Source organism: Erythrolamprus reginae, chromosome 3 (genome assembly GCF_031021105.1).
Source record: "Erythrolamprus reginae isolate rEryReg1 chromosome 3, rEryReg1.hap1, whole genome shotgun sequence".
NCBI lineage: Eukaryota > Metazoa > Chordata > Lepidosauria > Squamata > Dipsadidae > Erythrolamprus > Erythrolamprus reginae.
In genome coordinates this window covers 230439296-230466218 of record NC_091952.1, presented here as the reverse complement: position 1 = coordinate 230466218, position 26923 = coordinate 230439296, and the positions used below count along the sequence as shown (strand labels likewise).

The 26923-nt window shown below is 38.7% G+C and overlaps 1 protein-coding gene across 5 annotated transcripts in view; it reads left to right on the top strand.

Moving 5' to 3' along the window:
• Window positions 1–26923, top strand: part of UBR5 (ubiquitin protein ligase E3 component n-recognin 5) — a 106945-nt gene that overhangs the window by 21655 nt on the left and 58367 nt on the right. For 3 of the 5 annotated variants that reach the window (XM_070748155.1, XM_070748156.1, XM_070748154.1), the window contains exons 8-19: window positions 9829–9978; window positions 12200–12411; window positions 14252–14368; window positions 15756–15866; window positions 16324–16478; window positions 17432–17549; window positions 18176–18360; window positions 19032–19141; window positions 20186–20298; window positions 22401–22544; window positions 24077–24188; window positions 25198–25352. In XM_070748155.1, the coding sequence (XP_070604256.1) occupies window positions 9829–9978; window positions 12200–12411; window positions 14252–14368; window positions 15756–15866; window positions 16324–16478; window positions 17432–17549; window positions 18176–18360; window positions 19032–19141; window positions 20186–20298; window positions 22401–22544; window positions 24077–24188; window positions 25198–25352 (1682 nt within the window). The remainder of the gene's footprint in view (window positions 1–9828; window positions 9979–12199; window positions 12412–14251; window positions 14369–15755; window positions 15867–16323; window positions 16479–17431; window positions 17550–18175; window positions 18361–19031; window positions 19142–20185; window positions 20299–22400; window positions 22545–24076; window positions 24189–25197; window positions 25353–26923) is intronic. The other 2 variants (XM_070748158.1, XM_070748159.1) reach the window with 2 other exon arrangements.

Below are 26923 nucleotides of genomic sequence, written 5' to 3'. Positions count from 1 at the left end.
TATTCTCTTCTTAAAAATATTGATGTTTTGGAAGAAAGAACAAAGAATAGGTAAGGTAAAATCAGGCCAGCTTTTTACTACTTTTACTATTGGAGTGAATATGTCAAATATGAGGGTTGAAAGGAACCTTAGGAATCATATAGTCCAAAATACTGACATTTAAGGGACTTTGGAAGTATCTGCATTATTGTTCAATTTGAAATCCCGTGTTATAAGAATGTACATATTTGAGCATCTTAATTAATACCGTTACAGTATACTTTGAAAGGTTTCTATTAAATGATTCATACTGAAACAAGTTTCTAATGTTTACAAACCAAGTCAAAAAAGAGCCTGAGTAACTGGGTTCAAAAAACATGTAACTATTGCATAGATTAATATTTGGGAGTAAGGCAGCATTGATATGTAATAAATAAACCAACAATAAGTGTTTGTTTTTGTGTCATAGATTATGTACAGCTTAGAGATAAATACTTTTACAAAGCACACAGCTTGCAAAAATAAATCTTTATATCCTGTTTATTTTTTCACAATTACTTTCTAAAACAGACCTCTATTAAAATAGAAATTGTTAAAGAAAAAAGATTATACTAAACACAAGAAGCAGGAAGGCACATTTATATTACTTTTGATAACCAGAGAATTAGCTTAATGTTAATATTTTAAGAAGAAATCAATTGCTGTTTAAATATTGTGTTTTTGGAAACGAGTGGAATAGTAGTTCTGAAGGATAAGAAATACCTGGGGAAGAAATTAATGTGGTTTTGATTAGACAAAGGCTTATATTCTGTGGCATAATATTTAGCCATATAAAACTAAATAACCATATGAGACTTACCATTGATTAAATAAATGAACAAATACATACTTAAATGTATGAATTGCCATTGTGAGGTTTAGAATGTTATAATTCTACTACTGATTCTACTAACTAGTAGTTTTCTAGTTGATTAATGTGTTAATTTTGATCAATTATTATATAGGTAGTCCTTAACTTATAACAATTCATTTAGTGACCACTTGAAGTTACAATAGCACTGAAAAAACTGTTTTTATACTTACAACTGTTGCAGCATCCCCACGGTCACATGATCTAAAGTCAAGACACTTGGCAATTTATGAAGGTTGCAATGTTCTGGTATTGTGATCATTTTTTGTAACTTTTTGACAAGCAAAGTCAATGGGAAACCAGATTCACTTAATGATCGTGTTACTAATTTAAGAACTGCAGTGATTCACTTGACAACTGTGATAAAAGTTGTAAAATGGGGTAAAATTCACTTAAGAACTGTCTTGCTGGGCAACAGAAATTTTGGGGTCAATTGTGTAAGTCAAGGACTACCTATCATCCATTTCTTATGTTTTCATCCTTATGTTTGTTGAAGTGCCCCTTTTCTTAGTTTATTAACATCATTATAAGAAATTTAGCTCCCAAATTTATTTATTTATAACTCTAGGTAGCACACAGGATTAAAGAAAAACCAACAATATAAAAGGCCCCGTTCGTATTGAGAATCATACAATTATACAAGCTCACCCTTCTCATAAAGAATTATGCAATCATCAATACATTCCATAGATGACTTATCAATGCTGCTAATAAGCTTTTAAAGTTAAAGCTTTTAAAGTTTAAAGTTAAAATTTTATTTGTTCTGCAGTTCAGTAAGTTGTATGGCAGAAGAGATCTTAATTTAAGGCAATTTATTATTTCTTATGCTAGAGATACATAATTTAATGCCTTGGTTGCACCTAATTTATTTATGGAATTTTATATACTGCTGGTTTTAAAGAGGAAGTGTTAAAAAGCATTTCGTAGTTAAATATGCTCACATTGGCAGTGGTGTTTTTCAATCTATTTTTGTTCATTTTAATAAAAGAAACTCAAAAGAGGTTTTTACAGTGTCACCTCACGTATTCTTGTCAGCCGGGGTAGGTGCCTTTGTGACTTGTTAACTTCAAGTCCCACAATTCCTGAGCCAGCATGACTGGCTCAGGAATTGTGGGAGTTGAAGTCCACAGGTCATAAAAAGGCCATAGTTGCCCACTCCTGTTCTAAGCTATAAGTGTGTAAAATTAGAAGATTGGAATAAAAACACTTATACAAATAAATATAGCTGGTGTAATGATAAACACATCCTTGAATACCTGCTGATAACATCCTGAAATTATGTGGGGAAAGAAATATCTGTGCCTCGTTACTTGGGGATAGCATGACATGTCAACACTGGATTCTGTTTTTGGAACAAGCCAGAGAACGAAGCTATTAAGAAACTAATATCAGTCCATCTTCTTTCTTTAATTTTTTGTTTGTAGATGAAAACATATATATTTACATATCACACTAAACTTTGCTAAGCTAGTGACAGACAGCTTGTTGTTGTTGTTGTTGTTGTTGTTATTATTTGGATTTATAGGCCATTCCCTCTCTGATGACTTGGGGTGGCTTACAACATATAAAAACAACAAATAAAATAGCAAATACAATTAAATTAAAACTATACAAACAATTTAAAATCCCCAGTGGTGTTAAAAATCAGTCATACCCATTCAAACAACAGCCATACAAACATTTTGTCAGCCAGGGGGCTGAGATCTAATTGCCTCAAGCCTGGCGGCATAAATGAGTCTTAAGACTCCTGTGAAAGGCGAGGAGGGTGGGGGCAATGCGAATCTCGGGGGAGTTGATTCCAAAGGGTTCCTGTGTTTCCCAGATAATAAGACCCTGTCTTATTTTCTTTGACCACTAAAATAAGCAATATACCTTATTTTCGGGGAGGGGGGTCTTTAATTTTTTAGGTGCAGGAGGTGGTGAGTGTGATCACCTCATACCTTTAGCATACTTGGTTCTGCAAGGGCCAGAGGTTCTGTCTCTTGTTTCCAGCGCACTCTTGTTAGCTCCAGCCCTTCCCACAGTGCTAGGCAACCATGCAGCCGAGGATGTCTCTGTTCTGCAGCTTACCTTGTGGCAATGAAGCAAGTGGCGACCATGGTTTGTACTCCATTGGTATTGCTTAGACTCCTACTACAATGAGGCATGAGTAGAAGGGCCACATGGCTTTCTGTCTTACTGTAGTAGGAGCCTAAACAACACCTGTGGAGCACAAACCGTGGTTGCTGCTTGTTTCATAGCCACAAAGTGAGGGGCCATCAGTTGCAATGTTGCCTAGCGCTGTGGGCAGAGTGCGCTGGAATTATCTCCAGGCACCTAGGAAGAGGAAATTCCGGGCCCTCGCTCCATCAGCAGGCTGTCGTTAAGGGGTCCGGCAGGCTTGAGGTGGCTAGGGAAGGGAAGGGCTGCCACGTGTGCTGGCAACGCTCACTCCTTCAGCAGGTCTTATTTTGAGGGAGGGCGTATATTTACGTCCATCCCCAAAAATTAGCCTTGGCCCTATTTTGGGGGACAGGTCATATTTTCTGGGAAACACAGTGGAGATGCTCATTCACAGAGGAATCTTCAGCTAAGTCAGCCTAATGGAGAAGATGCTTCAGTGAAAATGATGATGATTAAATTTATACCCTACTTTTCTGCTTAATATATGACACCTTATAGCAGTAAAACAAAATATGACATTTAAAATGGAGTATTATAATGAGTACAATGAAAATGAGAAATTAAAATCATTTTTGTAGTTTAAACTCTTTTCGACTATAAGAGAATTGCCAAAGCTGTGTCAATGTCAGAAAATATTCATGTGAAAAATAATCTATAAAGCTATGTGAGATAAATTGCTCTTTTAAAAACAGGTGTTAAAAGCCTTGCTGGTTGATTGCTAAGGTTCTCTTGGTTTCCATAAGCGTTTCCATAATTCTGCTTTATGGTTATGCCAAGCTGTAATTTTGTTTTGCTTATATAAAACTTTTGAATTCTGACTGCAGTATTCAGTAGCAAATGTATATCATATCTGAGGCAAAGTAGTAATTTAAGAAAAAACTTTGGAGTAGCTATGATATTATTATTTAAAACCCATTTAAATTCTAAGGCAGTAGCTAATTGATTGTTGAATACATGTATTTGACCCCCTCTTGAGGGTCAAATTTATGGGCAATTTAAGGCTAATCTATCATTAGTCTTAAACAGCATTATAATTCTGTTCTTACTGAATTGACCAATTTTCTTTTCCAGAACATTTTATGCTTACAATCAATGCTACAGTACAGCTCTATTTATTACCAAATGGCTTTCAAAATCATATCACTTTAACAACTTTACTGGAGAAATATTAATATGATTTTCACTTGAATAGCAAGTTAAATAATATATAAGACAGAGTTAATATGGTACTTTTTTCTTTAGTTTTCACTAAATAGAATTCGGAAGACATACCTCTCAGATAGATCACGAAGAAAGATTCATTTTCAGTATGTTTCATTAGATTTAAAATTGCTCCTAGTTTCAGATCTGGAAGAGAACATTACTTGTCTGAGTCCTTTTGCTAGTGACTCTCCATTTCAATCTAAATATAATAAAAACACCCTCTTTTTGAAATCCTAAAGACACAAGGGTAGCTGAGGAGCTATGCTATCATACAATTTTGCACATTTTAATTTTTTTTAAAGATCGTAATGTCATATATAAAAGTATAAAGAAATAAAGAGATAAAAACACACCATCTCCTTCAGCCAGAACTCAGATAAACAGAGGTTAACATCAGATAAAATAGTCAAGCAGAAAGCAATACCTTGATCAAGGAATTGCCAAGGAGAAAACCACACCTCCACCAGTATTGCTGGGATATAAACAGTAGGGAGCAATCCCCATATTCACTAGCACTGTGGATGTTGCCTAGTCATGTAATGACATTTCTACAAATAAACAACAAGCTCAGAGAACATCAAGAACTCCACAGGTACACATTTCTCTTCTATTGAAATGAGAAAATGATCTGAATTCTTAAGAACCCTGTATTTGAATGTTAGATGTATACTTATTACAGTGATCCCCCGATTATCGCGAGGGTTCCGTTCCAAGACCCCTCGCGATAATCGATATTTCGGGATGTAGTGGTGCGGAAGTAAAAACACCATCTGCGCATGCGCGCCCCTTTTTCCATGGCCGCACATGCGCAGATGGTGGAGTTTGCGTGTGGGCGGCGGGGAAGACCTGGGGAAGACCCAGGGAAGGTTCCTTCGGCCGCCCAACAGCTGATCTGCTCCGCAGCGCGGCAGCAGCGAGGAGCCGAAGATGGGGTTTCCCCGTTGCCCAGGCAACGGGGAAACCCCATCTTCGGCTCCTCGCTGCTGCCGCGCTGCAGAGCAGATCAGCTGTTGGGCGGCCGAAGGAACCTTCCCTGGGTCTTCCCGCCGCCCAGGCAAAGGGGAAACCCCAAGATCGCTTGCCGCTTGCCCGTTCGCCCGCCCGCCCGCTCGCTTGCCGCTTGAGAGCAAGAGGGGGAGAGATAGAGAAAGAGAGAGAAGGAAAGAAAGAGATGAGAGAGGGAGGAAGAGAGTGTGAGAGAGGAAGAAGCAAGAAAGAGAAAGAGAGAGAGAAAGAAAGATGAGAAAGGAAGGGAGTGACGTCATCGGGTGGAAAAATCGCGATATAGCCTTTTGCAATGATCGGGATCGTGAAACTCGGGGGATCACTGTATACGAAAAAGCTTAAATTTTGGATGAATGTAAAGAAAGTATACAGGATATGTCTTATTCAGGTTATTGGTGAGAGTCCAATTTGCCAACTGTTCAAGGAAATTGTAAAAGAGTACACACTTATTAAAATTTTATAAGAATATAGGATCACTAATTAGTTATCATCATAAATTTGTACAACCTTTTTATATGCCCAGATATGCAAGATTACAAAGGAAAGCAGTGAAAGGTTGATTTTGTTAGATTGTAATAAACATTTTTAGATTATAGTGAATTAATATATATTATATGAGCGATGGTCTAGTTTTTATTAAAGTGAATAATATGAATTCCATTTGCTTATTTAAAAAACTTAGATAATAATTACCTTCTTAATAGCTCGAGGCAGAAAGACACAGTAAATATATACATTGTACTATATTAAAAACAATATACAGTGCTAACTTGTCTTACAAACTTAATTGGTTCTGGGACTAGGTTCTTAAAGTGAAAAGTTTGTAAGACGAAACAATGTTTCCCATAGGAATCAATGGAAAAGCGATTAATGCGTGCAAGCCCAAAATTCACCCCTCTTGCCAGCCGAAACGCAGGATTTTGAGCTGCTGGGATTCTCCTGAGGCTCCCCTCCATGGAAAACCACACCTCTGGACTTCCGTGTTTTTGCGATGCTGCAGAAGAATCCCAGCAGGGGAATCCCAACAGTGCAAAAATGAGCGCTTGGCTGGCAACGGAAGTTCGGAGGTGCGGTTTCCCAGCGAAGGGAGCATCAGTGAAATTGCAGCATCGCAAAAACACCGAAGTCCTCGAAACCCCACCTCTGGACCTCTGTGTTTTTGCGATGCTACGATTTCACTGAGGCTAACCTCGCTGGGAAACCCCACCTCCAGACTTCCGTTGCCAGTGAAGCACCCGTTTTTGTGCTGCTGGGATTCCCCTGCTGGGATTTCCCTGCAGCATCACAGAAACACAGAAGTCCGAAGGTGGGGTTTCCCATGGAGGGGAGCCTCAGGGGAATCCCATCAGTGCAAAAACGGGCGCTTCACTGGCAACGGGAGTCCGGAGGCGGGGCATCCCAGTGTCAATGGTGGGTTTGTAAGGTGAAAATAGTTTGTAAGAAGAGGCAAAAAAATCTTAAACCCCGGGTTTGTATCTCGAAAAGTTTGTATGACGAGGCGTTTGTAAGATGAGATATCCCTGTATGGAGATGTCTAAGTACATTTTAAACACCACTCTAAAATGTAATAATGGGGAAGATGCACTATAGTTTGATTGTCAGTTCTATAATATGGGTCTACAATGGGCAATACAAATTGATTTGAATTTTCATTTCTGTGTGGTGGGATTGATATCTTTGATGGAGTAGCTTAACAAAGAGAAGAGCCAGACAGTGAAGGGAAGGAACAAGGCCATTAGGGAACGTGAATGGGGAAATATGAAAAAGAGACTAGGAGTAACTTTGCCTTAATTACACCATATATACATTGTATGAGAGAATAACTTTGTTTAGTTTTCAAATTTCTTTTATGTTAGTCTACTACATTACATTTTTTTTCAGAATTCCACATGGCACTACTTGTTTCCATACATTGCCCTGTGGAAATAGGCATGTTGTGTATGCCAGAGCAATTAGCAAATAGATAACCTTTAGCATACGTGGTTCTATATTCCAGTCTATCTGAAATTTCTGTATCACCCCAAGAGTTGTATATAGAGTTCTTTAAGCTTAACATCCCACAAATAATCAAATCTTCAGGATTTATTAGCTGAAGTTAATGAAAAGCCTAATTGCCATAGTTGTTACATAGCTGTCTATCATCTAAGCTGGATTTAAAAGCACCTGTGGGCTGAAAATGTGTTACTTAAGGAGGAATATGTGTCCCCCAAGGGGACACAATCTGAAGTTAGTTGGGGGAAAGATCAAAAGCAACATGAGAAAATATTATTTTACTGAAAGAGTAGTAGATCCTTGGAACAAACTTCCAGCAGATGTGGTAGATAAATCCACAGTAACTGAATTTAAACATGCCTGGGATAAACATATATCCATCCTAAGATAAAATACAGAAAATAGTATAAGGGCAGACTAGATGGACCATGAGGTCTTTTTCTGCCCTCAGACTTCTATGTTTCTATGTTTCTATGAATATAGGCCTGTGAAAGAACAGGTTACAATCTTGTTCCTGAATCCAGCCTACAGAATCAATGTAACACCATCTTGTCAGAATCATTGTAACACCTTATTTTGCTACACTATATCCAGTGCTTTACAGCCTGCAGATCCACAAGATGTTTAACACTTATAAAAAAGGAACATTATAATTATATACAATATAATTATAATATAACTTATCAATATTGTTAACAGCATTGAGGGCAAACATTTGGTGAATTGCCTTTCTGTATGTGTGTAAAAGTAAAAGCTCGAACTCACATTTGATTACTGGTGACTGCATGGAAATAGTCATATAATTGTCTTGGCAACAACAGAGTGGTTTGTTATTGCTGACTTCTAGGATTGTTCTGCCCCAACCTAGTCTAGTTTATAACACATATTTCCAAGTACCCACTCATTTAGCTAACTCAATCTGATCCTGCTTATCAGTTAAGATAATAGAGTTACTATATTGCTGTAGTATTTTGCTTTGCAGTTTCAAAATGGATAAATCAGACTCTGAGCATGAATGTATAAGAAAGGTAATAGCTGTGAAATGCGATGTTTTAAGATTATTCACTGAGCATTTTAAATAGTTACTGGAAAGCAAGAACCAACACTTTGGAGGGTCAGTATGAAGGGGGATTGAATTACATATTTAGTACTCCCACGAGAAACTTAAATTAGGAAGAAAGGAACTAAGGTGCTGGAAATTATCCAATTTTTTTCATTTAGTTAATATGTGGGAAATTTTTGAATTAAATGCTAATGGTTAGAGCTTCTTTTGTGAAACTTCACATATCTCTAACCTGTTTTTTAAAAAGTAATTGATTTTTTTTATTAATAAGGTGTGGAAAAGTAACTAAGATGCATTTAAAAGCAAATCTTCCCAATCTTAGTTGCTAATTGTAGTTTTTAATTCAGAAACACAATATATTTCCTATAGGATACCCTAGGTGGAGAAGTGGAAAGTTATTGAGGTACTGCTCCATTGTGGTGTAATTCTTGGATGGACGCTGAAAGGATTGCATAAACCAGTGTTTTCTTAAAATAGAGTAATAGGACATGGCTTCTGGGAAGAAATATAGTAATGATGGACATGGGAAAATACGGGACATAAATATTTATATTGTATATTGATCTGTAAAAATCAGGGTCAGGTTATTTGAATTGAATTATGATCTCACTGGGATTATTTGTAGCCTGAGTCAGACAGATAGTACTTGACAGCTAAGAATTCAATTATCTTATAGTCGAAAAGAAATGGGAAATAGAAGAATTGCACATGACATAGTGAAGTTATGGAATTAAAGTGACAGGTGAGTAAGGATAAAATAGTGTCTGTTGTTGCTAGATTACGTGTGGCAAGTTGTTGGTTAGGAGTCTATTAAAATGCAAGGTATTAAATTTATAAAGTGTGAGTTTACTGGATAAACTTAATTGCATCCGCTGACAGTTTAGGCAGCCTTTCTTACCCCTGCTGGAAATTAAATTTAATATAAAGTGGCAGAAAAAAATAAAGCTATTACCGGGAGAGCATTTGTTTGTTCTATCAACAGCTGAGATTTTATGCCCTATCAACACTTCAGTTAACTTGATACCATAAATGTAGTCTCATAAAATATTTTCTTCAGGAGATATGTGTATGTATTTTTGCATAGTCATCTGTAGACTCCATTAAAATGACATTTTTCAGTTTAGGTAAGAGTTTCAGATAAAACGAGAGGTTCTTTCTTCCTTTTTTCTTTTCTTTTGAAGGAAGCATTTCACATGCTGTTTTCTGGAACGATTTAGTCTCTATATTGCTTAACTGTTCATAGCTTTGTCTAACATTTGAGTTCTTAGAATGAGGTTAGACTTAATGGCTTGAAGCAGCAAGCAGGCAGTTGATATACAGTAGATAACATTGGATTAGCATTCTAGGATATTTTGTTTGATTGAAATGTGAGCAGTAGGCAAAATATTTATATGTTAGGGAACTGGAAGAAAAGATCAGTTTTGTTGGTAGATTTGTCTTGTTTGGTGATGGTCTTTCTAGATTATTTTCAAGTAGCTGATAATTTACCTCAGATCCTTGTCTCCTCTTATAGAGGATCTTATGTCTCTTCTGGATGCTGACATACATTCTGCTCACCCAAGTGTCATTATTGATGCTGATGCTATGTTTTCAGAAGATATTAGTTACTTTGGTTATCCATCCTTTCGGCGCTCATCACTTTCCAGGCTAAGCTCATCCCGAGGTAATTTTGCACCTTTTTTTCTTTGTAAATAAGTAGTATTGCTGTGCAGTACTAGTTATAGCACATGCTGGTGATTTCTGTCTTAGATTTGTGTGTGCAATTTATATTCTAAATTTAGACAAATAAAAACTTTCTTCTAAGTTGTAACATTTCAAAAATATTCTAGTAAGTTACAAAACAATTACTAGCAGTATGTTTGAAATGTCTTGACAGATGAAATGTGCATGAGGCTTTTAAAATTGTCTGCCCGAAGCCAGTATTTTTTAAACAAAGACTTAATGAAGGATTGGCCTGAAAACTTATTCTCTTCTGAAACATCTCAGAAGACCACTTGTTTACTTCAGAATAAGTTAAAATTAGTTGATACATAGGGAATTTTCTGCCTTCTTTGATATGGAGGCATAATTTTATAGCAAATACAGAAAATCTACCTGTGTTCAGATGGGTAGCAGTGAAAGTTATGTATCACTCAGATAGTTAATAATTTCTTGAAAAATATAATATCAGTGACACTTTAAAATATATTAAGCCTAGTAATTATTATTTTTTGGCATGTAGATTTAGAAATAGCAGCTACAAAATATTTTGCATAAAAACAAGTTATAAATAAGATTTGAAAATGTATGAAATCCAATACTGGATCTGGTGCTTCCTTCAAAAGAACTAGTACTTTGTCCAGAACATTTTATCAGTTGTTAATCCAACCTCTGCTACATATCATTCTTGAATTTCATTCTACCCATTTAATATTTATCTTAGTCTCCACGTGCATAAATATTTAGTGCATTATGTTAAGTTAGTTAAAAAATGTATGGTTGCTGTACATTGTGAATATAAGGTGATTTTCCAAATTATCATATATGGCTTCATTGTGCTATTTATGAAGCTTCTAAAATAGTAGACATCTTGAAGTCTGTTTATTTTTGTTTTTATTCCCATAAAAACTAGCCAGTAGGGCAAACAGTCAGAAATTATGAAAATCACAGTTGAAAGGAAATGGGTTGCTTACTCATGCTAGTGAAGATTAAAACCAAAGGCCTTATCTGTCTATGCACAGGTCTTGAGGACAATCTTAGAATGATATACATGCCACTACCTCTTTTTAATGCACATATCCCTAACCCTCCTCATTATAGTCTCATTAGAAGTCAACTAAATTATCTTGTCTGATTAAGAGGGGAAAATTCTCAAAACTTTAGTAATAGAGAAGTTATTAGAAAGCTAGATGGACATTCCTTTTTTAAACCAATTGTTGAAGGAAGTGAAGAATAAGATGACAGTGATAGAAGACAAGAATAAAGAAATAAGACAAAAGAAAGGAGGCATGTTTTGATTAAGAATGTTATTAAATAAGGAGTACAATATAGTTTAAATGCATTATGTGCATGTATAAATATTCATCTGATTTTTCTTAAATCCCTTCCCTTTTCCTTTCTAAGGTTATTTCTATGTTAAGATGAAAAATCCTTATTTTCCATGTATATATTCTCTTGGATATTTAGTTTGATTACCTGACTTAACATTTTAATTGTATGAGAGAACTGGCATACTGGCTTTAGACAATTTGTAGGCCAATTGAAGGGAAAGCATTTTGGTAAGGAACATTTTCCTTAAAAAAATCTTTCTAGAACTTTTTTGATTTCAAAATTTTCTTTTAATCAACTTTACTCTTGAACATAAAAAAATCACACCAAGTGCTATATATATTTTTTTTAAAGGGTTGGATAAGCAAATTTACAACTCTGTAGGATTGTGTTAACCTTTTCAAGTGGTAATGGGGGAACTGCTGAGACTCTCTACTAAACACTCCTTTTTTGGTAAATTAAAAGTCTCTTCAAATCCTTTTTAGTTAAAACTAGGTTTTGTTTTGTTTGTACTGTTTGATACATCACTCATAATATACTCTGCATATGTACTACAAATTTTGAAAAGCATGTTTTATCTTGTTCTGTATATCCAATGATATAATTAAAAAAATGAATCCATTTTGGGTAGCTTGAAACTTCCTGGGTCTGAAAGTTTTGAGTATCATTCTTCCATTTTAAATGATTTTGGCAATAATAGTACATATGCTTGAATGGGTTAATATTTTGAGTGCTGCATGCCTTTTTGATGTTTATATTTTATAATAGATTGTAATTGCTGTTAGTTGCATCCTGAAGGGTCTTTACTAGAGAGTGGCTTACTTTTATCCCACTGGTGTGACCCAATTGCATACCAGTTCTCCTTCTTCCCTTAGAGAGAGACTCTGAGCTGTTGCGTGAACGTGAGTCCGTTTTACGTTTGCGTGAACGAAGGTGGCTTGATGGAGCCTCATTTGATAATGAAAGAGGCTCTACAAGCAAAGAAGGAGAGCCAAACCTTGACAAGAAGAATGCACCAGTCCAAAGCCCAGTCTCATTAGGAGAAGATTTGCAGTGGTGGCCAGATAAGGTACTGAATTTTAAATATATATGTATATATATAAGATGTGTTAATTATATATTTACATTTCTTACAGAGTTTGGAAGAGAGAAAGATTTGTGTCTCGTTTCTCTGCTGCCCCACCCCTGCCCCCTGGCACTTCCCCTCGCTGGCCGAGATCAGCAGGCTAGATTCGGGGAGCTGACTTCCAGCTCCTGCTATGTCTGGGAAGCAAGGGGGGGGGGGGAAAGAAAAGACGGCAAGGGAGCCCCACTTCGCTCCAGTGCCTCTGGCACTGAGCCTTCTCCTGACTCTAGGCCTGGCCCATGTTTCTCCCCAGTTGCCTTGCTGTCCGACTGCTGCCAGCTCCGCAGGGCCCTGGCGGACTGTAACACAAACTATCATGGAGTTGGGATTCTTCCCTCCCCACTCTTTGAGGGTGAATAGGCTGCTAGCTGGGATAGAATCTCAACTCTGTGTGGAGCTGAGATCCACAGGCAGCTCTTTTTGGAGAGAGAGAGAGAGAGAGAGAGAGAGAGCTGCTTGCCAAGTTGGGGAGAACTCCTCCAAAGGGCTGCAGAAATGGAGGTCAGGATTTGAACGTTGTGGTTGTAAGTTGAGGACTACTTCCACTTCCTTAAACAGGCTAAATGTAACATGCTACTGGTTTTGGCTAGTCCAGGGGTAGGCAAAGTTGGCTCTTCTATGACATATGGACTTCAATTCCCAGAATTCCTGAGGTAGCATGATTGGCTCAGGAATTCTGGGAGTTGAAGTCCACAAGTCAAAGAAGAGCCAACTTTGCCTACCTCTGGGCTAGACCATGGGTCGGCAACCTTAAAGACTCAGAGCCATAAAAGTCCTAGTCGGAAGCCCCACATTCAAATTCTGGAGCCGACTGGATGTGCGGTTCCCCCACCATAGAGTCTCCTCTTAGCACCGTGTCTTTTTTCCTCTGTCAACCGGAAGTGCAATTCCCCCACTATAGAGTCTCCCCCTAGCGTGGTGTCCTTTTTTCTCTACCTGTTAACTGAAAGCCATATCAGTTGTAGAGCTGACTGGTGAGGGGGAGCCGCAGCAGAGGGATGAAAAAGCCATGTGTCGCTCCAGAGCTGTGGGTTGCCGACCCCTGGGTGAGGCCATTAATTTTGGCATCTGGTATACAGTGATCCCTCGATTATCGCGAGAGTTCTGTTCCAAGACCCCTCGCGATAATCGATTTTTCGCGATGTAGGGTTGCGGAAGTAAAAACACCATCTGCGCATGCGCGCCCTTTTTCCATGGCCGCGCATGCGCAGATGGTGGAGTTTGCATGGGCGGCGGGGAAACCTGGATCTTCGTCTGCTTGCTGCTGCTGCGGCCGCTCAGCAGCTGATCTGCTCGGTGGCAGCAGCGAGGAGCCGAATCGGGCTTTCCCCTTTGCGTGGGCGGCGGGGAAACCCGGATCTTCGTCTGCTTGCTGCTGCTGCAGCAGCAGCGAGCAGACGAAGATCGGGGTTTCCCCGCCGCCCATGCAAAGGGGAAACCCCGGCTCCTCGCTGATGCCCCCGCTCGCCTGCCCGCCCGCCGCCCGCCCGCCGCCCGCCAGCAAGAGGGGGAGAGATAGAGAAAGAGAGAGAAGGAAAGAAAGAGATGAGAGAGGGAGGAAGAGAGTGTGAGAGAGGAAGAAGCAAGATAGAAAAAGAGAGAGAGAAAGAAAGATGAGAAAGGAAGGAAGAGAGTGACATCATCGGGTGGGAAAAATCGCGATATAGCGTTTCGCGAAGATCGAGATTGCGAAAATCGAGGGATCACTGTACTAGGTCTTCTCTGAAAATCAACTAATTATTTCTCTTAACAATTTTTCATTTAAACTTATCTGATTTTGTAGGATGGAATGAAATTTATTTCTATTGGTGCTTTGTATTCGGAATTGGTGGCAGTGAGCAGTAAAGGGGAGCTCTATCAATGGAAATGGAGTGAATCTGAACCATACAGAAATACACAGGTACATACAATTACATTTGTTTGATTGATTCATTATTTGCCATCAAGTTAGTATTGACTCTGGGTGATCACATAGATCAAGGGTGTCAAACTCATGGCCTGGATGCGTCACGTGCTGACCCAGCCCCCACCCCGGTTGGGGAAAGTCCCAATATGTCATGTGACGCTGTCAAAACGATGACTTTGACATCCCCTACATAGATTTTCTCCATGATGATCTGTCTCAGCTTGGTTTTTCAGCTGCTCCAGGGTTGTACCGATTACCACTGTAATCAATTCCATCCATCTTGCTGTTGGTTGAGCTCTTCTTTTCTTTCCCTCCTTTTACCCTTTTCAGCTTTACAGTCTCCAGAAAGTTAGATTCTTGTACAGTGGTACCTCTACTTAAGAATGCCTCTACTTAAGAACTTTTCTAGATAAGAACCGGGTGCTCAAGATTTTTTTGCCTCCTCTTAAAAACCATTTTCTACTTAAGAACCCGAGCCTGGAAAAATTTCCCAGGAAATTTGAAAGTGGCATGAAGGCCCGGCCAGTTTTCTGCCATTCCCCCTTCAATCCCGTCCATCTCGGACTTTTCTTGTCTTCCAGAGAAGCGAACAAGGCATTTTTTCCCCCTGGGCACTTGGAGAGGGAATAAACTTCTGCCAGCATCCAGAGAAAAGAAATGCTCCCTTCACTCTGGGTTGGAGCGTTTTCCTTTCTCTGGGCGCTGCCTCACAGTCCCTCTTTTTTTTTTAAGCCTTAAAGTTTTGGATTTTTTTGATTCCCCTCACCTCACCTTCTTCCTTCAGCAGTGACTGTCCTCCTCCTCCTCCTCTCACCCAAATTCCGAGCTTTTATTTTTTTTCCTAATGGGTTTGCACGCATTATTTGCTTTTACATTGATTCCTATGGGAAAAATTGCTTCTACGTAAGAATGTTTCTACTTAAGAACCTGGTCACAGAACAAATTATATTCTTAAGTAGAGGTACCACTGTATAAGGTGTCCCTGTTTAAGGCTATCAAATATATATAGTTATTAAAACTAATGTTCTATGATTACATCACAGTATGACCAAAATCTAGCTAGTGCTGTACAGGAAGTGGAATGATTTGTCATCCAGCAAAATTAGAAGGAGCAGTGATAGCAATGAGTGTTTAACAAGAGCTAAGCTGCTTGGCCTTTTCTGACTTGTAATTCCCTGTCTTACTTGAATAGAAGAAAATAACTTTCACGGCAAAAGGTGTGCTGCTGTTCTTGAAAATAAAATGGGGATGGGACAAAATCTCCTTTTTAGTTGACCCTTAGTGTGGAAGAAATGCCGGGAGTTCATTGATGAGTTTATAAATGCAATAAATAACAAGAACAACAACAACAACATACTGTCTGATGGTTTTGTTTCCAAAGAATCCATCAATACATCATCCACGTGCAGGATCCTTGGGATTGACAAATGAAAAGATAATTCTTCTTTCTGCAAATAGCATTAGAGCAACTGTTGCTACTGAAAACAATAAGGTATATTTGAGAAAATATTTTCTTTTTCTAGTTTGTATTCATTTTTTAATCATTCTAGTAGTAATTTTTATAAAATTGTTATTATATTTCAATTATATTCCTTTTATCACTTTATTGTAAGATAAGTTTAAGGATTTTAATTGTTGTCAACCACACAAAGCTGTATAATTGGTCCAGAAATAATTAAGTAAAAGAGAAACTTCTTTTAAAAAAAAAAAAGATGAAGGAAAAGCAACTATAGAAAGTTAATAAAACCACATTGGGCTTTTTTCCACTTTGAATATGGCCCCCAAAACTCTTGCTTGTTAAAATTATTCAAAAAAATTTTTTGTTAAAATTTCGTCTCAAACTTAAGGTAACAAATTGTTTATGTTGTGCGTCAAGAATTTACACTAATTTTTGATTAAAATAAGATTCTGAAATGAAATGATCTGATTACTATTTTTTTCCCTTTCAGGTGGCTACTTGGGTAGATGAGACTTTGAGTTCTGTAGCTTCTAAATTAGAACATACCGCACAGACCTACTCAGAACTTCAAGGAGAACGGATAGTTTCACTGCACTGTTGTGCCCTTTATACCTGTGCTCAGTTGGAGAATAATTTATATTGGTGGTAAGTGTATATTTCTATTTAAAGTTTTAAATATATGTTTACAAGGAACAAAAATCTCCACTGATCAGCTTATTATTAATTTATTTATGTTTGAAGAGGTTTTTTTGTTGGAAAAGCAGTAGGTGAAAACATGATAAAAAGATGCCAATCTCATTTAGGTTTAATTTGATTTATCGCAATTGTAAAGCTGCCTAATTCAAAACAACCTACTTCCCGAGATAGAGGTGCTTGATTAATTCCATTAAAGATTACAACAGGTAATAATAAATCAGACACTAAACATGTTTTAATAATTATTGTCTTCCTTTGAGGACCTGTACATTGCACGAGTCAAAAAGAAGGCTATGAAAATATTTACAGACCCCTCACATCCTGGACATAAACTGTTTCAATTCCTACCCTCAAAATGACTCTATAGAGCATTGCACACTAGAACCACTAGACACAAGAACAGTCCCCCCCCCCCGAACGCCATCACTCTGCTAAACAAATAATTTCCTCCGGACTTCCGTGTTTTTGCGATGGTGCGATTTTGCTGAGGCTTCCCTCACTGCGAAACCCCACCTCCGGACTTCCGTTGCCAGCGGAGCGCCTGTTTTTGCGATCCTGAGGTTCCCCTCCTGGGATTTCCCTACAACATCGCAAAAACGCGGAAGTCCAGAGGTGGGGTTTCCCACGGAGGGGAGCTTCAGGGGAATCCCACCAGCGCAAAAACGGGCGCTTTGGCTTGAAACGGGTAAATTTTGGGCTTGCACGCATTAATCGGTTTTCCATTGATTCCTATGGGAAACATTGTTTCATCTTACGAATCTTTCACCATACGAGCCTCCCGGAACCAATTAAGTTCGTAAGACAAGGTATCACTGTATTTATCTTTTATTGTCTCTTGTTTTAATTCCTTACTCCACTTTATTACATCCATTTCATATTAACACTAGTATTTTTCTTCCTAGGGGTGTTGTTCCTTTTAGCCAAAGGAAGAAGATGCTGGAAAAGGCTAGAGCCAAAAATAAAAAGCCCAAGTCTAGTGCTGGTATATCGTCAATGCCAAATATCACTGTTGGTACTCAGGTATGTATTAGCTTATTTGAAAAAACTGAACAAATAGAACTACAAACAAGTTGTAAAAAGTCACAGTATCTGTACATGGAATTCTTATGTTGAATCGCCTTGTTTATTGAACTGACAAAAATTTCAAATATCCATATATGGTGTGCCTGGTAAACATACTTTTCAAAAAAATAAAGGGAACACTAAAATATAGCACATCCTAGTTTTGAATGAATGAAATATTCTCATAGAATGTTCTGTACAAAGTTGAATGTGCAAACAGCATGTGAAATTGGTTGTTAATCAGTGTTGCTTCCTAAGTGGACAGTTTGATTTCACAGAAGTTTGATTTACTTGGAGTTATATTGTATTGTTTAAGTGTTCCCTTTAATTGATTACTTATTTGCTTAATTGAGTAGTGTATATTCTGCCTTTTGTTCTTTCCTTAATCAATGACTGAGTTATAGTTTTAAACATTATAAAGGGTCTTATTGTTAGGGAATTGTGTCCTGGATATTTTGCATTTAAACATTCATGTATATATCTGTATCACATTTATATACATTTATGTATATAAAATACAGTTTTTCCTTCTGATTTTTTGATTTTTAATTTACTCTAATGAGTTCATTATCTCTTTATTTCAGGTGTGTTTGAGGAATAATCCTCTCTATCATGCTGGTGCAGTGGCCTTTTCAATTAGTGCTGGAATTCCTAAAGTTGGTGTTTTAATGGAGTCTGTTTGGAATATGAATGATAGCTGTAGATTTCAGCTTCGATCACCAGAAAGTTTAAAGAACATGGAGAAAGCTAATAAAACTACAGAGACAAAGTAAGTGCTGTAAAATATTGTGAAGAACTTCTTTAATACACTTCGTCATGGCTGAAAATCTTTGAGAAGCATTGAATTACAAATCTCAGTCTGCTAACATTTTACCTAAATGGAATTCTGTTTGATTATAATGTATAATGTTAAATATTTCTCTGATGGCTACAGCAAGTAATGAAGAGATGCAATTAGGTAGGCAGTCTTAAACAAAGCATAATTTTCAGGGTTTTTGAGTTTTTATTTCAATTCCAATTTTCACTAAGGACAATTAGTTAATTTGTACATTTCAATCAGTTTTGTAAATGTTATATTTACATGCCTTGCTTACCTAAAGAAATCAGCAAAATGAATAAGTATATCCAGAGCTTTCACCAGTCCCTATAATGAATGTGTGAGAAAGTAGACACTTAGGACTTTTGCATGCTGTCCCAAAAGAGAGAGATTTCTTACAATAAATTAACTTGAAAGCAGTTTAGTTAAAATGTAACAAAATTAGAAGCAGTGTAAATGGGATAAGAGTCTACGGAGAGGGGCGGCATACAAATCCAATAAATAAATAAATAAACAAACAAACAAACAAACAAACAATGAAATGGCAATTGCAGAATAAAAATATGAATTTTAAGCCTGACTGACTCAAAGTACATGAATTACTTCTTTCTTTGATCTCTTAGGCCTGAAAGTAAGCAGGAACCAGTGAAAACTGAAATGGGTCCACCACCTTCTCCAGCCTCTACCTGCAGTGATGCGTCTTCAATAGCAAGCAGTGCATCAATGCCATATAGTAAGTTACATGGAAGGAAATAGTTCGGAATTGCAATTGTCACTAATTTCCCAGTTGTAATAATTTGACCATAATTAATATCTAAATATTTAAAATCTTAATACAATTATTTGGAAAATGCCAAATTTTTGATCAATTTTTTTATTCCTTTTAAGCACTGATGTTTTCATATTTTCTTCATTACATTGACTACATTTGAATATAGTATCAAGATGCAGTTGCCCTGAATTCTGCCTATTGCTTATAGATAGCACATGGCTCAATTGTTCCTGTTGAATTCTCTAACCAGTGGGAGTCACTAATTCATTCCAGCAGTGTGAATTCTACATCAGACATATAAAATACAGTATTAGGATATTGTCAGATCGATTTACCTCTGCAGGAAATTTTTCTTCCTCAGCTGTTTCTGGTTACTTTAATTGTTGCCACTGGTGGGAAATTTTGAGTAGGGGCAGTTGAGTAACACATATCCAAATGGCCTAGCTACTTGTTCTTCCAATATTAATGGCTTTGCAGATCTGCGGTGGGTTAAATATAGAGAAGACTTCTTTATCTGCAATAAAGATTGCTGCCACACTGTTTGACTTAGAAAACATCGTGGAAGGGAAAATATTTCAAATATTGTATTTTGTGTGGCTTTTACACATGTATTAAGTACTTTTTTCATCTGCGTTTTTTTAAAAATCTGGTTGTTAATCTGAAATGGAACTCCTCTAACTATTAAGATCCAGGTTTATGTAGCTTGTAAACAACAAACTAGAATTTTCAGCAGTTCTGCTTTATGTCCAAATGCAGTCAACCTTTTAAGAATAGATTCAGATATTAATAAAATTTTAAGTGTTTTAATGAGAAAGTTTATTTTTATTTATACTTCTTATTTCTTAATTGCTTAATTTATACTTCATATTTCTTAATCACTCGGTTATAATATAATTATATTATATATAAATAATATAAGTTGCATTGCAGCCATATACAGATTATCTGTGATCAAAGTTATTTTGATTCTCTCCCCCTCTCCCCAATTCTTTGTGCTTATCTAAGAACGGCGAAGATCTACCCCAGCTCCTAAAGAAGAGGAGAAGGTGAATGAGGAACAGTGGTCTCTTAGAGAAGTTGTATTTGTGGAAGATGTTAAAAATGTTCCTGTTGGGAAGGTTTGTATAAAACAAATTCCATTTTTTTTAAACTTTTGGGTGTTGATTTTCTGCTTTTTTTAATTAAATCAAAACATGTCACAGTAAATACTTTACTCTGAAACAGATGTGTACAAATATTTTTGAACTACCGTATTTTTGGAATATAAGACACACCCTTTTCCTTGCTAAAAGGGTGGAAATGTTGGTGCATCTTATACACCGAATACAGCCATTTTTGGCCTTCCAAAACTCCACAAAAATGGTGTGCAGAGGGTTTACGAGACTTGCAGCGTGCTTTTGGGGCCCAAGGGAAGGCAAAAATGTCACAATTTTTGCGAACAATGGGCTGTTTTTCACAAAAATGGCATTTTTGCCTTCCCCAGTAGCACTCTGCAGGCCTCCCTAACGCTCTGCTCATCCCATTTTTCGCCAAAACAGGTGAAAAATTGACCATTTTTTTGCAAAAAACTGAGCATGCAGGAACCTGTGGAGTGCTCCTGGGGGGCCTAAAAGGACCAAAACTTTTTTTTTCTTATTTACCTCTTCAAAATCTTGGTGCATCCTATACTCCAGTGGGTCCGAAAAGTATGGTAGATGCTGCCTATTTTGTATGGCCTTAATCAAAACAAGATACATTACAAGCTGCTTCTCTCCTGCAGGATATTATCTCAAATATATTTTCCCCTTTAGAGATTCTGCTAAAGTAGAGCTGTTGGTTAGTCTTAAATAGACTATAACAAACCATTTAATTAGAATATGTTACTTCAAAGTACTGTAGTTACTTCAAAGTATTTTGAGCATATAATTTTTCAACATGACAGTTTTAGTTAGGTAACTGTGTTTGAAGTGGGAAATACATTTTGGTTTCCTATTTCTTTAAAGGCAGTATAAAAATAAAATACACTTGAACTATAGCTTCCAGGCAATGTCAACTTTCAAAGGTGTTTAGTATTCTCTGAGTGCTATATTGGATAACATGTTATGTTACAAATTAAGAAAGATTCTTTGTGTGAAGTAAGATACTATATTTTTTCTTCTGTTCTGATAAAATACTAAAATGGTGGCCCAGAGCAATCATAGACGTTTTTACTGAGACTGGAAGATTGCAATGCGCTCTACATGGGGCTACCATTGAAGAGTGTTCGGAGACTTCAGCTGGTGCAAAATGCAGTGGTGCGTGCAATAATGGGTATGCCTGTATTACTCCATCTCTACGCATACTAGGTACCATGGTATGCCTGTATTACTCCATCTCTACGCAAGCTGCATTGGTTGCCAGTCTGTCTCCGAGCACAATTCAAGGTGTTGGTTATCACCATTAAAGCCCTAAATGGCTCAGGGCCAGACTATTTACAGGACCGCCTCCTCCCTCATACTTCATTGTGGCCAGTAAGGGCCCACAGAGTCGGCCTTCTCCAGGTCCTGTCCGTTAAACAATGTTGGTTGGCGGGATCTCGGGGAAGAGCTTTCTCTGTGGCCGCTCCGACCCTATGGAATCAACTGATCCCAGAGATTCGCATTATCTCCTCCCTACCGTTTTTCCGGAAAGCTATTAAAACCTGGCTTTTCCAGCAGGCCTGGAATTAAGACTGATTGTTACAAGTATGGTTTTATAATACATGTGATTTTAGTGATGTTTTTATTGGTGTTTTACTTATATTGTATTTATACTTGTTGTTAGAGCGAGCGGCCTCTAAATGCAATAAATAAATAGATAGATTAGATAGATAGATAGATAGATAGATAGATAGATAGATAGATGATAGATGGATAGATAGATAGATAGATAGATAGATGATAGATAGAGGGATAGAGAGATAGATAGATAAGATTAGTGTAAATTGAACATAGGCCCCTTCTGCAAAAATAAATGATGATACCACTGGTGCTCTGTTGCTATCTCAAGTTCTTTAGCAAAATTAAATTATGTATTATAATATTGTGTATGTATATGGTAGAATAACTGTGTCTGGGAGCTTCCACTTTAAAAATAAGGTAGGCAGTATCTCTGATGCTAAAGGTATTTCTTAAAACTTAAATATCTTTAGTATATTTTCAAACTTAAGTTTTCAACTTCATTATGTCTTTCATTTTATTCTAATTACATACTTTTGTTCTAGGTATTAAAAGTGGATGGTGCTTATGTTGCTGTAAAATTTCCAGGGACATCTACTACTGCAAATTGTGCAAGCAGCACTGGTTTAGATCCTGACCCTTCCTCGCTTCTTCAAGATTGCCGATTGCTCCGAATAGATGAACTACAAGTATGTGTAGTAATGAGAAAACATGACAGTTTAAGTGGTTAGCAGTTTGTTACTAAGGGCTACAAATTATCATGACAGTTTAAGTGGTTAGCAGTTTGTTACTAAGGGCTACAAATTATCATTTGCTAATCATCTTTAAAAAGTAGCAATGAGCAGATACTAGAAGGAACTGGATAACGTAAAGTCTTATATTTCATGAACTTGATTTTTTTTAAAAAAATCAGCTAAGTATGATGTATGAGCCATAGTGGCACAGTGGTTAGAATGCAATACTGCAAGCTACTTCTGCTGCCTTCTCGCTGCCTGCAATTTGACAGATCGAATCTCACCTGGCTCAAGGTAGACTCAGCCTTCGATCCTTCTGAGATCGGTAAAATGAGGACCCAAATTATTGGGGGCAATATGCTGATTCTGTCAACCGCTTTGAGAGGGCTGTAAAAGCACTGTGAAGTGGTATAGAAGTCTAAGTGCTATTGCTAAATGAGATTACTCAAATTATATCATTTAAACAAAAACTTGGGACCATTTATAAAACCACAGTAAATTTGGAGTAACCAAAAATGTTTAACTTGCTTTTAGTTAATATATATAGGATACAATGATGAATAATTTAGTAGATTACATTAAATAGAATACAGTGATCCCCCGGTTATTGCGTCCCCGACCATTGCGAACAGGCTAATTTGCGATTTTTCAACCCGGAAGTCAAAACACCATCTGCGCATGCGCGCCCTTTTTTTTCTATGGGCATGCATGCGTAGATGGCGCCGGGCAGATCAGCTGCTGGGCGGCTTCCCTAGGTCTTCCCCCTCTTGGCGGGCATCAGCGAGGAGTTTCCCCACCGCCCACGCAAACTCCTCGCTGCTGCCGCTTCGCTCGGGCCGCTTCCCAGCTGAGTACTCAGCTGGGAAGCGGCCCGAGCGAACGGCTTGTCCGCAGCCTGCCTGCCCGCGCGCCCGCAGCTCGCGCGCCCTTCTCCCGCCCACGCCGTTCGCTGGGGCCGCTTCCCAGCTGAGAATTCGCTTCAGGACTCAGCTGGGAAGCGGCGCAAGCGAGCGGGGTGGGCGGGCGAAGGGCGGGCGAGCGGCAGCGAGGAGTTTGCGTGGGCGGTGGGGAAACCCCAGCGCCGCTTCCCAGCTGAGTCCGGCTCCTCGCTAGCGCTGCGGAAGTAAAAACACCATCTGCGCATGCGCAGATGGTGTTTTTACTTCCGCAGCGCTACTTCGCGAAAACCCGCTCGTTGCGGGGGATCCTGGAACGGAACCCCCGCAATGATCGGGGGATCACTGTATATCTAATGATGAAATTAATCAATATTTTTAGCCAGAACAACTTCAAACAATCCTAATTATGTTGAGCAAGTGTCAGGGAATGGAGGGTAGGAATTGATTTCTAGCATCATGATGCCTTATTTGTCACCATGCAAGAAAAAAATAGCGTGGCTGATATTCCAGAAGAATCTTATTACATTCTTAATGAAAGAAAAGATCAGATACAGCAAGTTAACTGAATTAGAGTCTTATTTGTTACAGGTGGTAAAAACTGGTGGGACGCCAAAAGTTCCAGATTGTTTTCAGAGAACTCCTAAAAAACTATGTATTCCAGAAAAAACAGAAATTCTGGCAGTTAATGTAGATTCGAAAGGTAGGTGTGAACTTTTTTCTTCCTCACTTTCTTGGCTTACCTATACAGTAGTTTAATAATAGACAACCTGTGACCCTTGGATCATCCTTTCAGAGACATTTCCTTACCCTCAATGCCATTAAAAAAAAGGTCAGGATTTCTAATGCCTTCACTGGAAAAGTTATGATGCATTCAGAGAGGTATCTGTCTTGCAAATAGCCCATGCTGAAATAGGTGGGGTAAAATGAGGACCCGGATTGTGGGGGCAATATGTTGGCTCTGTTAAAAAGTGCTATTGCTAAGATGTTGAAAGCTGCCCTGAGTTTAAGGAGAAGGGCGGCATAAAAATTGAATGAATGAATGAGTGAATGAATGAGTGAATGAATGAATGAAAGCACAGTCAAACATCAACAGAGGAAATTTGTTACAATATTTTATATAATGCCATAAACTGTTTTATGATAATTTTGATCTCATAAAATCTCTCTATATAAAAATGTGTGTGTGTATTATAGCATAACTCTGGAATCCCTCCAGCAATTTCAACCAAACTTGGTATACAGATAACTTATTGTCTGGAAAAAATGGGAGTAAGACACCCCTAGCACTCCTAGGTTTGTGTGTGTGTGTGTGTGTGTTTTCCAACATGACTCTGGAATGCCGTGAGCAATGTCAACCTAACTTAATACGCAGATGACTTACTCTTTGGAAAAAAAATATTGTGGGGATAAGACATCACTAACACCCATCAGGGTGTGCATCTGTGTGTGTATAAATAAATATAAATAAATAAATGTCCTGGCAATGCTGGATTATCGGCTAGTGTTTTATAAATTTTGCCAAGTTTCAATTCCATAGGAGTTGTAGGTCCTTGATTTTGGATTCATTCTGTGAATTAGGTCATTTGAGGTACCTTGGTTCAAAAATTATTGCCTATGTTGAACTGCTTCCCCCAGTTAAAGATTACAGGAACAAGACTTTTAGTAGTATATAGATATGTTAAACTAGCATTTTTCTCCCCACCTTTTAGGAGTCCATGCTGTCCTCAAGACCGGAAATTGGGTTAGATATTGCATTTTTGATCTAGCAACTGGAAAAGCAGAACAGGAAAATAATTTCCCTACTAGCAGCCTTGCTTTCCTTGGGCAGAATGAGAGAAGTGTTGCTATTTTCACTGCTGGACAGGTTTGTTTTATTCTGAATATTTAGAAATGGGCTTTAGTCCAAATTTGAATTATTTTGAACTATGCCTTTATAGGAAAGCTATCAATATTCTCGGTCCATATACAGGGTGCATCATTTTTCTCTATACAGTGATACCTTGTCTTACAAACTTAATTGGTTCCGGGACGAGGTTCTTAAGGTGAAAAGTTTGTAAGACGAAACAATGTTTCCCATAGGAATCAATGGAAAAGCGATTAATGCGTGCAAGCCCAAAACTCACCCCTTTTGCCAGCCGAAGCGCCCGTTTTTGCGCTGTTGGGATTCCCCTGAGGCTCCCCCCCCATGGGAAACCCCACCTCTGGACTTCTGTGTTTTTGAGATGCTGCGATTTCACTGTGGCTCCCCTTGCTGGGAAACCCCACCTCCGAACTTCTGTTGCCAGTGAAGCACCCGTTTTTGCGCTCCTGGGATTCTCCTGCTGGGATTCTCCTGCAGCATCACAAAAACACGGAAGTCCGGAGACAGGGTTCCCCATGGAGGGGAGCCTCAGGGGAATCCCAGCAGTGCAAAAACAGGTGCTTCGCTGGCAACGGAAGTCCGGAGACAGGGCATCCCAGTGGCGGTGGTGGGTTTGGAAGGTGAAAATAGTTTGTAAGAAGAGGCAAAAAAATCTTAAACCCTGGGTTTGTATCTCGAAAAGTTTGTATGATGAGGCGTTTGTAAGACGAGGTATCACTGTACAGTGATCCCTCTATTATCGCGAGGGTTCCGTTCCAAGACCCCTCGCGATAATCGATTTTTCGGGATGTAGTGGTGCGGAAGTAAAAACACCATCTGCGCATGCGCGCCCCTTTTTCCATGGCCGTGCATGCGCAGATGGTGTTTTTACTTCCGCACCTGGGAAGACCCAGCAGCTGAGGAGCCGCTTGTCCGCCGCTTTTCCGGCCGCCGCTTGTCCGCCGCTTGTCCGGCCGCCGCTTGTCCGGCCGCCGCTTGTCCGCCGCTTGTCCGCCGCTTGTCCGCCGCTTGTCCGCCGCTTGTCCGCTTGTCCGCCCGCCGCTTTTCCGGCCGCTGCTTGTCCGCCGCTTGTCCGCCCGCCGCAGCTGATCTGCTCGGCAGCGCAGTAGCAGCGAGGAGCCGAAGATGGGGTTTCCCCGTTGCCCACGCAAAGGGGAAACCCCATCTTCGGCTCCTCGCTGCTACTGCGCTGCCGAGCAGATCAGCTGGTGGGCGGCCGAAGGAACCTTCCCTGGGTGCCGCCCGCCGCTCGAGAGCAAGAGGGGGAGAGATAGAGAAAGAGAGAGAAGGAAAGAAAGAGATGAGAGAGGGAGGAAGAGAGTGTGAGAGAGGAAGAAGCAAGATAGAGAAAGAGAGAGAGAAAGAAAGATGAGAAAGGAAGGGAGTGACGTCATCAGGTGAAAAAATCGCGATATAGCGTTTCGCAAAGATCGAGATCGCGAAACTCGGGGGATCACTGTATTTAGAATGTAAGGAATGGAAAAGGAAAGAAAGTTATAAATATTTAATACTACCAAGAGGGTTTGTCTAAGCCTATGGCATAGTTTAGTGGTTGAGGGGAAGAAAATGTTGGG